An 11289-nucleotide genomic window follows, 5' to 3' on the forward strand; every position below is an offset into this window, starting at 1 on the left:
GTTCTTGTTTGATGGATTCAGCAGCTTTGTTAATTTCTCTAAAGATTAATGGAAGTTTTTGACCTCAAGATTCCTTTCTATTTCCTGAGTTATTCTGGTTTCTTTTGAGGTCAGTTATTTTGTTTATTTATCTTGATGTTTTTTTCTTTTGTGCTGTTGATTTTCTGAATTTATGGGATTTTTTTTAATTGAAGTATAATCGGTTTACAATGTGCTAATTTCTGGTGTAGGGACTCTTTGGTTCTATGTTCATAAAAATGGGAAAATAAACAGATATTCCTGGGTAGCTGATGACGTTTTCTTTGGCTATGGGTCTTCCAGGAAAAAAGTAGGACAGCTGCCTGGGAGCTCTCTGTGTGGGCGGCATACTTGTCATCTTCCCTTTAGAATCAGCAGGTGGAGGGTCAGGGACATTTCACAGGGCGTTGGCTGTGTCTCCAAGAATGAGCAGGAATTTTCCAAGGAGAAAATGAACTCAGGGAGTCCAGGTTGTGGAAGCAACATCTCCATAAGCCTGGATATTCCCTAAATATGAAGAGTGTATGTGGAGAAGGAGTATAGGGGAGGCACCCTAGAAAAGCTAAAGGAGAAATGGTGTCAGACTGATTTTAGGGGCTCCCATGGCCTGTTGGGACCACAGTGGACTAATTCAGGTGAGAGATGTGGGTCATGCCATATGGCTGGAGAGGTTTCAAACTAGAATGGATAGGGACTGTTCATTAGCTGTGGGGGTGGGGTGCTCAGGGAGGAACTGGAATAACAAGAGTAGCTATAGATCTCCGGGGATGTCTTTCTTGCCAGGAACTGTGCTAGAAACTGCATCTCATCTCTTTTCTCAAGGAGGATTTTATTATTAGCTCCATTTTCCAAAAGGTAATCTGAGGACTGGCGGGTCGTCTCCCGGGCCCTGCTCGTGATCACCCATCACACTGGCTCTCAGGATATTGAAAGACCCAGTAAAGTGCCAGCAAGGAGGTGATTGGGGTCCAGCCCGACTTCCGGACCCTCAGCTTTCTCATCAGACCCAGGGGAGAACTGACCTTGCAGGGGACTGAGAGTTCAAACTTCGGGTGGAACACACCTGAGGGCTTAGTGCTCCTTCTGACTCCAAGGTGATTCACACGGAGCATTTATTTCTAAGGGAGAAAGGAATTGAGGTCCATCACGAAGGTATCAAGAGTGTCAATGTCTAGGAGATCAGACAAAGCTGGCTTCTTTTCTGGCGCAGGGAAAACCCTATTGAACTCCTTCCCCAAGGACTGCGAAAGGCAGCTTGGCCATTGTCAGGACCTCCCAGCTTGGGGTCCTGGCCCCGGATGCCAGCGGGTGGGGAAGTGCAGCTCCCAGTTTCTTGTTCAGGGGCTCTGCGTTCTCTGGGAGCTTCAGGTACTCCCGCTGCGCTCTGTAGGGGGCTCAGCTGCCACCAGGGGGTGCTGTTCCCTTCCCTGGCTGATGCTAGAGGTCTGACAGTCAGCTCCTGCAGTGTTGGTTTAACTAGGAAGTCTGCCTTGCGGGGCTCCTTCCGCCTCTCAGGGGCACTCTGGTGCTGGAGAAAGAACTCAGATCTGAGCGTTTCTTAGCTGAGTGACTTTGGGGAAGGAGCTCAATCTTTGAGTCTCACTTGGCTCTTTCGGTAAAACAAAAATAATGCCCGCCCCTTGGAGCTGTTGTGATGATCCAATAGGGTAATGTCTGTGGGTCCACATACACCATAAATGACAGCTGTCATTCTAGAAAGGTCCACTGCTCACAACTCTGGAACCATTTCCATGAGTGGTACCTCTGGGGCTACTTGGTGTGTGTGGGGAGTGGCTGGGGGATCTGGGTCATGTCCTGTGGGTCATAGGGAGCCATGAAAGGTTTTTTTTTTTGGCCCAGATTTACTGAGATATAATTGACATATAACATAATGTAAATTCAAGGTGTACAGTGAGTTGATTTGATACATTTACATATGGCAAAATGATTACCACCAACACATTAGATAATAGCTCCATCCTGTCACATAATGACCATTTCTTTTTTCGCGATGAGAACATTTAAGATCTACTCTCTTAGCAACTTTCAAGTATATAATACAGCATGAAAAGCTATAATCACCATACTGTACATTAGATCCTCAGAACTTTTAAATCTTATAACTGGAAGTTTATATACCCTTTGACCAATATCTTCCCATTTCCCTAAACCCTCAGCCCCTGGGAACCACAGCTCTCCTCTGCTCCTGTGAGTCTGAGCTATGGAAGGTTTTACAGGAGAGTTGTGCATGTCTGACATTTAGGAGGTGCCCTTGAAGCAGATCCTACTCTCAGGAGGTCCTCCAAGGACACATGTGATCTTACCATGTGGCTTTCTTGGGGGAGGATATTATAAGTTAGCATATTTAAGACGGGAGCAGCCTTTGTAACAAAGAGTGTCCCATTATGGCAAGTCCTGTATCACCTAGACTCCAATGGAGAAGTGCTTTCTCACTTCACTCTTGTTGCAACAATCTTGGAGGGCCTTCCAGGATCTACCAGGCTCTCCCTGAAATGTTCTATCGGCACCTCTGAAAGCCCTGACTTCCTCCAGCCACACTGACCTCCCATGGTCTCCAGTGACCCAATGCCTGCAGCCTCAGGGCCTTTGTCTTTACTGTGCCCTCTGCCTGGCCCACCCATCTAAAGCTGACCCGTTTCCCCACTGCATCTCACTCTCTGCAGTAACTTATTTACTTGCGTACTTATCCCTGGTCTGCTTTCTCCCCCAGGGCTGGGAGCTGCAGGATGACATCAGGACAGGAACCCTGTTTTGCTCAGCTCTGTGTTCAGCAGGAAAACCAGGCTCATAGGCTTACAATTAATGTTTGCGAACGAGTTTATGAAAGGCAGGTCTTCTTAGGCCCATTTTGTGGATGAGGACACTGAGGCTCAGCGAGAAAGGGAGAACAGCGCAGTTCCAGCCTCTCGGCGAGCAGGGCGCAGGTGGGCGTGGGGGAGGCCGGCCTGCGGGGCTGCAGCTCCGAGTGGACCCGAGGGCTCGCGGGCGCGGCTCTGGGGCAGGCGCCTGGGTCCCCGGCGGCCAGAGCGTCCTCGTGGGCGGCGCGGGCGGCTGGCTGGGCGGGCGCTGGCGGCGGCGGCGCGGGAGGGAGCCGAGCGGGGCGATCGGGCAGGGCGGCTCCGCTCCGCACGCAGAGAGCGCCGGGCGGCCGAAGCAGGTGAGGCCGGGCGGCCCCGCCACGCGCGCCGTGGGTCCCGGTTCGAGGGGCCGCCGGGCGCCTGGGGAGGGGGCGCCGGGGGGGCTTCGCAGGGGTCAGAGCTGCGCAGCCGGGGCCAGGGCGGGGTGTGGGGTAGGGGGAGCGGACTCGGGCTCCCGCAGCCTCGGTGTCCTCACCTGGAACGCGGGTGGCCCGCTGCTTCGCCCTGTGCGCTGCCAGGAGAGAAGGGAAGGGGTGCGCGGAAAGTACGGGCGCGCCGCGGGCGTCAGGAGACAGGAGCTGTTTTGCTGAAATTTCAGGAAACCAAGCAGATCTCCTTCCCATTGCTACCTCCCTGGGAGATTGATATTGTTTGTATTATTCACTAGTTTTCCTCTGACTGCTGGGAAGGCAGGGCTGCAGGGGAGGGCTCCCCGGGGGTCGCAGGGGTTCCCACCTGGTCACGAGCGCTGCCTGCGAACATCTTGAAATGTCATTTAGTTAATGTGCACCATCATCCGCCCTCCCTCTCACAGAATCGCCACCACCTGGGGTATATCTGGAGGACCTGAGGTCTCCTGGTACTCACTGGGCATCTCTGAGGAATGCAGTGGGAAGCGAGGGACAGTCTTGGTGTGAGGTCCCCTGGAGGAATTCCACGTCTCCCAGAAGGGTGGGAAGCGGTCAGTGTAGCCCCAGCTCAGCGGCCTGGGGGGAGTGGAGCGGACGCGATCCCCTCGAGGTGATCCAGGCACTGCTGGAGGCTGCAAGGGACAGAAGCTTGCTCAGTGATAGCTCTTCAGGTCTGTCTCTTGTTTTCTGCCACTGTGAGGGGGACTCTGAAGTTCCAAACTGCTCTATCTAGGAGTGTCATTCCATTAGGGATTCCAAGCACCAGTCTGCTTGGGAAGGATGAGGGGCTGGAGAGTCTGGCCATCCTTGGAGCTGCCAGGGAGGTGGGGGGATCTGAGCCAGCGGGCCGAGGCCTAAGGACAAGGGACCCTGGGCAGCTGCCCCTTCCCCTGGGGCATCTTCCCACTTGGCTGAGCCACAACCCAGCACCCCCAAGTGCTCACCTGGGCCCTGGGCCAGGTGAGTGGGCCATGTCTGGCTTTGTTGAGGACCTTGGATGTCTGTCTCCAACCCTGCCTCTGCTGCCCCACCTGCCACACTTCAGCTCAGCTCCTGCTTTAGCATGGACGCTGCTTCCCTTTCTTCCTCTGCAAAATCTGTCCAGGAGGGCCCGGTGCTAGAAGCTTAAGAATCAGACCGACCACGGTTCCAATTCAGCTTTGCCATTTACCGACCGTGGGGACCTTGGGCAGGTCCCTTCATCTCACTGGACCTCAGTGTCCTCCTCTTTAAAATGGTGGTGATATTAAAGATCCAACCAGATCAATCTGCTGTCTTTGCAGGTTGAAAATGGTAGAATACTGGCCATTTCCTATGATTCAGCCTAGTAATGCCTCCTTTCCAGGGTCGTGGTGTGGATCAATGCTCAGGGAGGTGTCTTGTTCCCAACGCTCAGTGAAAGCTAATGTCGCTTCTACCCTCTGCCTCCCAGCAAAGCATGTGCTCTTTAGGGTGAGATGAGACCCCTCCCTCTTTAGACTCTCTCCAAGACTGGGCTCCCGCATTCCCTCTCCTGCCTGCCTTTCCAAATTCCCTTCCCTGCTCCTCTGGGTACGGTAGTCTGGGATGTCTCCACTCCCCTCACCCATCCTCCCAGCCCCAGGTGTAGCCCCTCAGGCAGCTTGGGCTTCCCAGGTGTCTGTGGGACCAAACTCAGCAGAGTGACCTCTGCCTACTTGATGCCGCTGCCTTCTCCCTACTGCCTCTGTGCATGTTCTGAAAAAGGAGTCCAGCTTTCGTGCTGACCGGGGCACTGGGTTTGAATTATTACTGCCTTGCCCCTGGAGTATGCTTCTGGAAACCCTCAGTCCCTGTGCGCAGAGGGCTTTCCAGGGTGGGGACTTATGGAGTGGTTACCCCCCCCCCCACCTCAGCCTCTGCAGCTTTGGAGAGAGATACAAGAGCCTGCTGGCAGTTCTGCTGTGTTCCTGGTTCCCATGTTGCTGGCTTTCCCGGCCCCAGCACTTCCCTCCTCTGCCCTGTTCCCAGAAGCTGCTGGAAAGGGCTGATTTGGGCTCAGGCATCCCTGTGGTCTGGTTGGCAGGGGCTGGCGTGGGGTTTCCCAGCCCACCACTGACCTTGTGTTAGCTCTTTGTGGATTCTCTGAGAAGGGGTCCGTGAGCCAGGCAAGTCCCCAGTGCTGCCTTCAGCACCATGGGGAGGGGCACACGAATGGGTACATGCTTATTGAGTGAACGAATGAATAAATGAAGCAGGGGGACTTTTCTGGAGCACTCCCCATCTAGTGATCTTACTCTGATCATGCCGCATTCACCAGTTTGGAACCAATGGTGTTGCTCTGTGTTGTGGATCCAGCCTTGGCTGTTGGTCAACCAGACTCTTGGGTTTGCATCTTATTTGCTGCTTCTGAGCGCATTGCATCTGCCACAGTTTCATGCACCTGTGGCTGTTTTTTCACTGAAATCCTGGACATTCCATTTAGCCCTGGTATATTTCATTTTGTCATTTTCAATTCCAACTGGCTCTTTTTGCCAGAAGAATGTGGTATCAGAAAAATCCTCTTGCCTCTGAGATTGGCTAACCAAAGCAAACCAGACTATAAACTGTTCATAGAATTCATGACTTGATCTTGTAAATGGCCAAATGTGACTCATCTTTATAAGCTGAATTACATGTACAGTGAGTGATGTTTATGACGGCTGACAAATTGATTTTATTGACCCCTGGTTCATTTTGGCTATGGTCTATAAAAACTGCCTCTAACTCAACACTTGGTCGTGGAGAACATACATATGTTCACAGATAGACACGACCACTGTAAGAGCTTTAAGGAATATCGGAAATAGGATATTCCTCTATGATCAGTACGTATCAAAATGGGGTCTAAGAATCATGTGCATTGGAATCATATGGGCCACTTGCTAACATACAGATTCCTAGGCCCCATCCTGGACTCACTTAACTGTATCTCCTTGGGAGGGGCTCCGGAATCCATACTTTCAATCTGCTCCTGAAATGATTCTGATGTCACCCGGAGGTTGACTGCTTGTGGAATTAATGACAACAAGAGAAATCACGAGGAGGATGAGCCACGATGGTGTGTGCAGATACGGTGGCTCTCCAGGTCAAAATACCTGTCATTGGTATTATCACCTGGAGGCTCTGGAGTCCGAATTCCAATTTGGTCTTGGCAGAGGGTCCCTTGTGTTGAGGCACCAGAGAGAAAGGGAAGGCTGTGCTGGGACATGGTGGTGTGGACCAGGCTGGTGTCTGGGAGCTGCCAGCTGTGATTTGAGCATAGGCATGGAGGAGACCCAGAGGAAAGGCAGTGAGCATCCCATGACCTTGGCCAGGTGTGTATGTACACATAGGTGCCAGGAGGAGGGAGCCAGTGTGATGATGACCCACCCTTTGCATACCTGGCTGTCTTCAACTCTGCCATGTTATCACCTGAGAAACAAGACTGGCAGGGCAGGTAGGAGTTGAGACCAGAAGGGCACACTATGTGTAAAGCCCCAAGGTTTGAGTTCTGTCCTAAAGGGCACGGGGCATCTGAGCACATGGCAGAAAATGTGCTGCTGTCTCTATTTGCATAAAATGTGGTAAGGGGATTTCTACCCATGCTCCCTAAACAGTTCTATCCCTGAACAGTTCTGTCCCTGAACTCTGCACATAACAATCCAATTTCTTCTTCTTCTTTTTTTTAATGGAGATACTGGGCAATGAACCCAGGACCTCGTACATGCTAAGCATGCATTTTACCACTGAGCTATCATCCTCCGCTCAATAGTCCAACTTCTTTATCATCAAAACAGCCTTGAACATGGAATTTGTGGAACAAGTTCTGGCATCAGATGGACCTAGGTTTGTATCTGGGCTCCGTTGCTTGTTAGCTGTGTGACTGTGGGCAAGTTGCTGTACAACTCTAAGTCACAGGCCTGCTAGGTCCCAGCCTTGGGAAGGAAGCAGCCACAAACCTTCCTATGTGGGCCCCACTCTTCCCTGGATTCCACACAGGAGGCACGAACCCTAAGGACCATTTATCTTTGCTTTGCAGGTGTCATCACTGAATCTGCTGGAATCTTCTCACATCCGCCATGAACATCTCTCACTTCCTGGCCTTGCTGTTCCCAGGGTCCTCACAGGGGCAAAACAGGAGCAAGTCAAAAGGCATCCCATATAACTTCTCTGACCACTGCCAGGATTCCCTAGACCCAATGGTCTTTGTTGTCACCTCCTACAGCATCGAGACCATCGTAGGGGTCCTGGGTAACCTCTGTCTGATATGTGTGACCATTAGGCATAAGGAGAAGGCCAATGTGACCAACCTGCTTATTGCCAACCTGGCCTTCTCTGACTTCCTCATGTGCCTCATTTGCCAGCCGCTTACGGCCATCTACACCATCATGGACTACTGGGTCTTTGGTGAGGTCCTTTGCAAGATATCAGCCTTTATCCAGTGTATGTCGGTGACAGTCTCCATCCTCTCCCTTGTCCTTGTGGCTCTGGAGAGGCATCAGCTCATCATCAACCCGACAGGCTGGAAACCCAGAGTCTCCCAGGCCTACCTGGGGATTGGGGTCACCTGGCTCATTGCCTGCTTCCTCTCCCTGCCTTTCCTGGCCAACAGCGTCCTAGAGAATGTCTTTCACAAGAACCACTCCAAGGCTCTGGAGTTTCTGGCAGATAAGGTGGTCTGTACTGAGTCCTGGCCACTGGACCACCACCGCATCATCTACACCACGTTCCTGCTGCTCTTCCAGTACTGCATCCCGCTGGCCTTCATCCTGGTCTGCTACGTTCGCATCTACCAGCGTCTGCGGAAGCAGAGGCAGGTATTCCACAAAGGCACCTACAGTTCACGGGCCTGGCAGATGAAGCGGATCAATGGCATGCTCGTGGCCATGGTGGCCGCCTTTGCCGTGCTCTGGCTGCCCCTGCATGTGTTCAACAGCCTGGAGGACTGGTACCATGAGGCCATCCCCATCTGTCATGGCAACCTCATCTTCTTGGTGTGCCACCTGCTTGCCATGGCCTCCACCTGTGTCAATCCTTTCATCTATGGCTTTCTCAATACCAACTTCAAGAAGGAGGTCAAAGTTCTGGTGCTGACTTGCCAGCAGAGCGTCCCCACGGAGGAGTCCGAGCGCTTGCCTCTATCCACAGTGCACACGGAAGTCTCCAAAGGGTCTCTGAGGCTCAGTGGCAGGTCCAACCCCGTGTAGCCAGGACTAGGGTTTCTCCTTGCCATGGTCATGGCCAGGCTCCTTCACTTAGTTAAGTGGGCGCATTGCAAGCTGGGGCAGCATTCCATCATTACTGGCTTTCTAGGGCCCAGATAGGCTGGCAGGAGCCTGCTTTTGCATCCTTTTGCATTGTGAAGCCTGGCATCCAGATGGTTCAGCTATTGTTCCTGGGAGAATTCTGAGTCTGGATTCTGCAGGTCACACACAGAGTGCCTTGTAACTTGAGCGGATGCCCGAGCCGGAGATGGTCTGATTGTATCAGGCAGAGTTCATTCTGGTAACTCAGCAACAGATGCCCAGCCCCGGAACCCAGGGGTTTGACCTCCACCAGTGAGACTGCAAGGTCACTGTGGGGTGAGGGGAAGAGCATGTGGAGTCAGAGTTCTGGACCTTGGTGCACCCCGAGCCTCTGTGGGAGATGATGTTTGTGGATGGGCTTAGTAAGTGGTGAAGAATTTTATGGAGGCAAGACAGTGGGATTACTGTATATTATTAGTACATCCAGCTGAGACAGGATCCTGGTGGCCTTCTCACACTCCCCTGCAGTAGAGAATCAGCCCTGAGCAGCAGGAATTCCAGGGTTCACATCCTATTGCATCCTTTTTCTCTTGGGTTGCATCTGCCACTTTGCATGGAAATCAGCCTGCAAGTGTTTCTCCTTGATAAGGTTGCGAACACCTTGAGCGTGACATCTGTATGGTCATAAAGCTTGGGTCCTCTGTGCCTAGGACAGGCACTGGCACAGGAAGAAGGGCTCCAGAAAGGTTTGCCATGGTAGATTGATAAAGACTGGGAGAGGCACCCAGCGGAGTGCTTGGCTGGGGACAGGCGCCTTGCACCATGGTCCGACGTGGGCAGGGCTCAGGCTGCTGCAGCCACACTCTCTCGCCTTCCTTTCCTCGCCTCTAGGACCTCTCTTGACAGGCAGCTGGCCAGGGACTCCCCAGTGTCCATCCACTGCAGAGACTTAGAGTATTCAAAGCCGTGACTCTAACCTCCTTCATTCACACTTGGCCCTTGAGCTGAATTGCCCCAGGTGATGTAACACGATTCTTTCAAAGCCTCCCCAGGACTTTGGGCCTCCCAGCGGCTTTCAGTCATGACAGGACCAGGAAGTTCTTAGAGCCTGGCTTCATGGGGGACTGGCTGAAAGGAGCAGTGGGTTCCCCTTCCTCCAGCCAGTCCAGGAAAATGGAGGAAGGGTTATGATCAGTGTGAGTATCTCACCCGTGGAGGTCAAGGTTCAGTCTTCTGGAAGCTGAGCCAGATCCAAGGCTTCATCTGTGTGTGGAGCAGACATCTTGTCCTTGCAGAAAAGGAAGTGTCAAGACCGCTCTTGGGCCACCTTGGATAGGATGTCTACATCTGGCTGGCCTACTTAGACCCACCCACCCTCTGGTAAAGTGGCTAGTGGCTAGACCCACCATGGCCTCCCGGGGGCAGGTATCCAGGTTCCCAGACCCCTTAAGGGGCTTCACTCTGAGGCTTCCAGGGTTGGCTCTACACAAGGGATCTGGCAAAGGGCCAGGCCAGAGATGAAAGAGCCACATCTGACCTTGGCCTGACCTCTGACCCAGAACTTGTACAACTGACACCCAAGACAACTGCCCTTTGAGCCACCAGCTCCCTTCCTGGAGCTGTTTGTTTTGTCCCAACTTTTGGCCACATCTCCCATTCTGTTCCTTTGCTGACCTTTGTCCTGGTTTTTTGGGACAGATTGTTGAGCCATTCTCTTGGATGCAGCTTGTGCTTGTCCTCTGGTGCCCTCTGCTGCTGGCTGCTCCAGGTAACCAGCTGCTAGCAAAGCCCAGACCCTGGGACCCATCCCAGCAAGATGTCACTGGTCAAGCTCCCCAAGGAGCTGAGGACCTCAGGCCCCTCCAGATCCCATGCAGTTGCCTGGAGTTTGCATGTCATCACTCTTCTCAGCGGTGCCAAGATGCTTGCGGACAAGGATGCTTGAGGACAGGGGGACCAGGCAGGGCATCTGGTGAAGGTGCTTGGTATTAGGAAGTGGGGTGGTGGGTGGAAGCCTCACTGAGCATCTTCTGTGCTCCCCTCACTTTGCTGGGCTGGCACAGCCTACCTGGATGGCTGTCTCATGCTCTTGGTTCCTAATGACACTTGGGGCTTCCTGGTTATCCAGTATATTTGGCACTTGTATCTCAAAGTGTGCTCAGGAGACCAGCAGCTTTAGCATGTCCTGGAGCTTGTTAGACATGCAGACTCTTTCTTCCCACTCCAGACCTATTGAATCTGAATCTGCATTTTATCCAGATCTCCAAGTTAACGGTGCACACACTGGAGTTTGAGAAGTTCTGCTCTGGGAAACAGATCTCCCTGAAGCCTGGAACCAGTTGGTGAGCATCAGTAGACACACACTGTGGGATCTCGAGTAGAGCTATAGGGATCCTAGTTCTAGAGATATGGCTGTACAATGGTGTTACTGAAAAGGTAGATTCAGTTTTGGTTGGTGGTCCATCTCTGGCTGCACCTGGATGTGTTTCTTGTGAAGCCTTTTCCTTCCTTCAATAAATATTTGTGAAATGAACAGTTTTGAATGGTTACATTCTTGGTGAACACGGCCCTCTATATTCTGCTCTGTTTCACTTAAAACTATGTCATCAACCGTTTTCCATCTTACTGGATATTATTTTTGACAGCCGGTTAAGTTTAGGAAATGCTCCAACAAAAGCTGGCATCGCTCTAGCTCCAGGAGGTGCCTTCTTTCACTCGGAAGTAGATCTGTCTCCAGGTGTGTGAAGATGGAGGAGC

General features: G+C 52.3%; 1 protein-coding gene across 1 annotated transcript; it reads left to right on the forward strand.

The window, feature by feature from the left end:
• The first annotated feature begins 3138 nt into the window (after window positions 1-3138).
• Window positions 3139-9063, forward strand: LOC102539879 (neuropeptide Y receptor type 4-2). Its single transcript, XM_072972316.1, has 2 exons — window positions 3139-3196; window positions 7326-9063. Exon 2 carries the CDS (start codon window positions 7366-7368, stop codon window positions 8491-8493), a length of 1128 nt encoding a protein of 375 aa, XP_072828417.1. The 5' UTR covers window positions 3139-3196; window positions 7326-7365; the 3' UTR covers window positions 8494-9063.
• Window positions 9064-11289: the final 2226 nt, after the last annotated feature.

Source organism: Vicugna pacos, chromosome 11 (genome assembly GCF_048564905.1).
Source record: "Vicugna pacos chromosome 11, VicPac4, whole genome shotgun sequence".
NCBI lineage: Eukaryota > Metazoa > Chordata > Mammalia > Artiodactyla > Camelidae > Vicugna > Vicugna pacos.

Coding starts and splice junctions, on each gene's coding strand:
- LOC102539879 (XM_072972316.1), top strand. CDS start 7,366: ATGAACATCTCTCACTTCCTGGCCTTGCTGTTCCCAGGGTCCTCACAG.